Source organism: Bremia lactucae, assembly GCF_004359215.1.
Source record: "Bremia lactucae strain SF5 chromosome Unknown BlacSF5_NotPlaced_200_SHOA01000120.1_2678225bp, whole genome shotgun sequence".
In the NCBI taxonomy this organism is placed as follows: Eukaryota; Oomycota; class Peronosporomycetes; order Peronosporales; family Peronosporaceae; genus Bremia; species Bremia lactucae.
Genome location: NW_027152213.1, coordinates 170,657 through 175,378, shown reverse-complemented (window position 1 = coordinate 175,378; position 4,722 = coordinate 170,657). Strand labels below are relative to the sequence as shown.

Here is a 4,722-nt window from a genome sequence, read left to right as displayed (position 1 = left end):
ATGCTGCTGGGTTGTGGCCTCAAGGTGCGCAATCATGCCCGTTGCTCTTCAATTGCTCATATAAGATGCCTTCTGTCAACAAAAATCGATACTTTATCATTATCCGCCGATAAATTTGCGGAGATGTTGCGAAATTGCGGCGTCTCTAAGAATAGGCTACATCACGATTTGTACCCACTGCAGCAAGGTATCAACGCGCCAAAGGACGAGTTTCCCATGGCAGTGGCACTTTCCGGGGGTGCGGATAGCATGGCATTAATGCTGTTGCTGAGGGAGTATTTACAGTACAACCGAATCGAGACACCACTTCTAGCAGTAACGGTGGATCATCAACTACGCCTCGGAAGCAGCAAGGAGGCGCTTGAGGTTGCCAACATTTGTGCCCAGCGTGGAGGTATACGACATATTACAAAAGTTTGTGAGTGGCATTCCGAAAGCAAAAAGCAGAAAATAGACGAAAAGCAACAATATAATATGTCGAGGCCTGTAAAACCACGCAGTAGTAAGATGGAAGAACAAGCACGCCAGTATCGATACAGTTTGCTGCGGCAGGTGTGTCAAACATACCGCGTACGCTGCTTATTCGTAGCTCATACCCGGGGCGACCAGCTAGAGACGACTTTGTTTCGTCTTGGTAGAGCGAGCGGCATCAATGGTTTGGCAGGGATCGTAAAAGTGCATCCATTTTTTTCTTTCGACTCAATGCCAGTGCATTCAATAAACACGTCTAATGCCCAAAGCATGGCCACACTTATTCGGCCGTTGCTGTCTGTTACTAAGAAGGAATTAATGGCGACATGCGCTCGATTTCATCAGACGTGGATACAGGATCCGTCCAATGATGATCTTGTCTTTGATCGCGTTCGGATTCGACAGGTACGTCTGTTGCGATTTGTAAAATTAAGCTAGGTGACGGCTAACTTTGTCGCCAAGACAGGCACTGAAGAGAGTCGAAAATGAACACGGACCCGAGATCCTTGATTTGATCGCGAGGTTTCAGCTGTCTGCAGAAAAAGCTAAGCACGAGTTTGAGCGAATCGGTACGAAATCAACGCATGTTATATTTCTGGACTGTATAAAAAGTTTTTTACTAGCGAGTTTAATTTCGTTAAATGTCTAGAAAGGGCCATGCTTAGCAAGTACATCGTTATTTGGGAGCTAAATCGCGTTGTTATTCGGATCGCTGTCATTCACGATCCAGGAATGTTTCTCGAGTTGCTTTATCGAATTGTTTCCATTATCGTCGTGCACGTCGGAAGTAAGGTGACTCCACCACGATTGGCATCGATCCAACGCCTCGCACGAGATCTTGAGTGTCTGGCAAAAGGGAAGCAGTTAACGCTAGGCGGATGTCGGGTAAGTGCTTAATCTCTCGCTTGCCGCTTGAATTTTCCTTGCCGTATTGTCACTTCCCAATTTGCACATTTTTATTAAATTAGATCAAACGCATTGCGAAAGGTTGCCATCTGGAATTTCTGCCCGAGCAAGGGCACGAATTTCAGGACAGAAATTGATTGATGAAGTACCGATAAATACCGGTATTCGCACGTGCCCGCTGCGCCAATCACTGCCAAATTGAAAAAAGTAAAGCATAATGGGCAAGAAGCCGAAGGCTATAGAAGTGGCGCCTGTGCCTGGTTTCTTTGGCCACGTCGTGAAGTCTGGCTGCCCACTGAGGTGGTCGAATGAGGTTAATGACTTTTGCATGCAGCTTAACTCGGCTGCACTCGGCGCCGATGCGACTAAGGGTCGCTCCACTCTATCGGTTGTGGCGAAGTCGTCCAAGATCGCATTGTGCACGCTAATGCCAGAAGTGACAGAGCAGTGGAACTTGACGCAAACGTTCACGCCAATAGATGGAGCCATCGAGTTTACGGTAACTGGTCCAAATGCCATCCATCTCACGGGCTTTATAGAAGTGCATGACGAAGAGGATAGCGGCAACGAGAATGACTTCGACGACCTCGTTGCGGACGATGAAGGTGACTGGAGCAGTGACGTAGATGAGGATAGTAAAGAGGAGCCGAATCACGAAGATCGATTTGAGGTGCTTGAGGAGCGTCTAAATAATGAGGCAGAGTCAAAAAAGATGTTGCCTGAGGGAGAAGTGAAGAAAAGCGACGAAAAGGTTTCAAAAAAGAGGAAAAAAAAAGAAAATAAAAACTTGATAAAAGCAGAAGTCGGCGACAAGGATAACGTAGCTGCTGACGAAGCCGCGAAGGAGATTCTGGAGAAGGATGCCAGCAAGAAGCAAATTAAGATCGCTAAGCAGGCTGAGAAAGAAAAAAAAATTGCCGAGAAAATTGCCGAGGTTACTGCTTCTCACCCTCAGACGAAGAAGCGCGCAGCTCCGACTGACTCTGTGGAAGTCCCAAAGAAAGCAAAAGTTACTTCTCGTTTGCATAAAGGCGTGATGATCCAGGATGCGTAAGGAATGCGCGCTAATTGTGAAATATATTTTTCTCTAATGCTGTGGTCTTTCTGTAGTGCTGTGGGCAAGGGTCGTTCCATTCAACGTGGTCGGAAGGTAAGCATTCTTTATGTTGGTCGTCTAAAGAATGGCAAGCAATTTGACGCCAATCAAAGCCGTAAGAAGCCCTTCACTTTCCGCCACGGCATTGGCGACGTAATTAAGGGCATGGATATTGGTATTGAGGGGATGCGCGTTGGCAGCAAGCGCACGATCAACATCCCGTCACATCTTGGATATGGCTGCGAAGGCATGCCCCCTACCATCCCGGGCAATGCTGATCTTGTTTTTGAAATAGAAATTGTCAATGCTTAAAGGAGTGATAATTTCATTACGAAATTCTGTTTAGTCGTTTCGGCTTAATTTAAATGCACAAAACAGCAATTTGAACTCCTGTTGGTCAATTGCTGAGCCTGAGGTCTGTTTTACATACCTTTCAGAGAAAATTGTTTATGTTGATGAAATTTGAATTGATTATATTCTCAACACTTTCCAAATTAACTTGAAGCCTCGCGATCAGAATGGTATCTATAGTATCGATTAAGGCCCGCCAGATCTTTGACTCGCGTGGCAACCCCACAATAGAGGTCGACCTCGTCACTGAATTAGGTCTATACCGCGCTGCTGTACCCAGCGGAGCCTCCACGGGCGAATTCGAAGCTCTTGAGATGCGAGATGGCGGTAAAGACTATATGGGTAAGGGTGTCCTTACAGCCGTGAAAAATGTTAACGAAATCATCGGCCCTGCCCTTGTTGGCAAGGATGTGACAAAGCAGGCCGAAATTGACCGGTTTATGGTCGAGGAACTTGATGGCACGCAGAATGAATGGGGTTGGTGCAAGAAGAAACTGGGCGCTAATGCCATCTTGGGTGTATCGCTTGCTTTATGCCGTGCTGGTGCCGCCGCCAAAAAGCAGCCTTTGTGGAAGCATATAGCCGATCTCGCCGGCAACCCCACCCCTTGTCTGCCCGTTCCATCGTTCAATATTATCAATGGTGGTTCGCATGCAGGGAACAAGTTAGCCATGCAAGAATTCATGATTCTGCCTGTGGGTGCTACTAGCTTTACGGAAGCAATGAAAATAGGATCGGAGGTGTACCATAATTTGATGAAAGTGATTAAGGGGCGCTATGGGTTAGACGCCACTGCTGTGGGCGATGAAGGTGGATTTGCGCCAAACATTCAGTCGAACGGGGAGGCTGTCAACCTGATTCAGGAGGCCATCAAGGCTGCGGGCTACACAAGCCAGGTTCGCCTTGGCATGGACGTAGCTGCGTCGGAATTTTATACTGGAGCCAAGGACGCTCGCTACGATCTTGATTTCAAAAATGAGAATGGTGCGGACTCGGAAAAGATCTCTGCTGACAAGCTGCAAGAGATTTACGAGGGCTTCATCGCCAAATGTGCGAATTCCAGCAAGCTTGTTTCCATTGAAGACCCATTTGACCAGGACGACTGGGACTCCTGGGTGAAGTTCACAAGCAAGGTTGGAAAAGACGTGCAAATTGTGGGCGATGACCTGACAGTGACAAACCCTACTCGCGTGCAAAAAGCCATCGAGCTCAAGGCGTGTAATGCCCTTTTGCTCAAGGTGAACCAAATTGGTAGCATCACGGAGTCGATTGAGGCTGTGACGATGGCTAAAAAGGCTGGCTGGGCCATAATGGCGAGCCACCGCAGCGGAGAAACTGAGGACACGTTCATTGCTGACCTAGCTGTGGGACTGAGCGCCGGTCAAATTAAGACTGGTGCTCCTTGTCGTTCAGAACGTCTGGCGAAATATAACCAGCTTTTACGTATTGAGGAAGAGCTTAGTGCCGAGGCTCGCTATGCTGGCGATGACTTTCGCAATGTGGACAAGCTTGGCAAGTACTCGACTTTCTAATTGCTGATAACGCAACATGAATCGAAGTTTGATCATGAGCTTGGCACTAGTCTTTTGCATGCATTTCAAGTTTTCACTGCACTACACGTTGCTTTTAGTCATTGATTAAAAATGACTTGCTTTGCGTAATCGTGGTTAGCAAAGCTTTCGTTTACTATGAGGTCTTAAATACATTGACAAGTGTTTTTTATGGTAGCTCATACACTGATCACGTTGCTACAAAAAGCCGCATTGATCAAATTAGAAATATGCTTCCGGTTGCATAGTAAGTGATGGCAAAGCTTGTATTTGCACACTTTTTGCTCTCTAATATATTAAGGGAGCTGCTATCCGGACACCCCCCCTGCTAACCGGACACCCCCTATC

General features: G+C 47.0%; 2 protein-coding genes across 2 annotated transcripts; both read left to right on the top strand.

The window, feature by feature from the left end:
- On the top strand, positions 1–2,897 carry CCR75_006825 (uncharacterized protein; the record flags this gene model as incomplete). The annotated part of the gene is made up of 5 exons (XM_067964892.1): positions 1–876; positions 938–1,040; positions 1,121–1,356; positions 1,440–2,427; positions 2,488–2,897. The coding sequence occupies 4 exons, from the start codon at positions 1–3 to the stop codon at positions 1,512–1,514; spliced, it is 1,290 nt and encodes a 429-aa protein (XP_067814610.1). The 3' UTR covers positions 1,515–2,427; positions 2,488–2,897.
- Positions 2,898–2,991: 94 nt separating this feature from the next.
- CCR75_006826 (uncharacterized protein) lies at positions 2,992–4,356 on the top strand (the record flags this gene model as incomplete). The annotated part of the gene is made up of 1 exon (XM_067964893.1): positions 2,992–4,356. One exon carries the CDS (start codon positions 2,992–2,994, stop codon positions 4,354–4,356), a length of 1,365 nt encoding a protein of 454 aa, XP_067814609.1.
- Between the last annotated feature and the right edge of the window lie 366 nt (positions 4,357–4,722).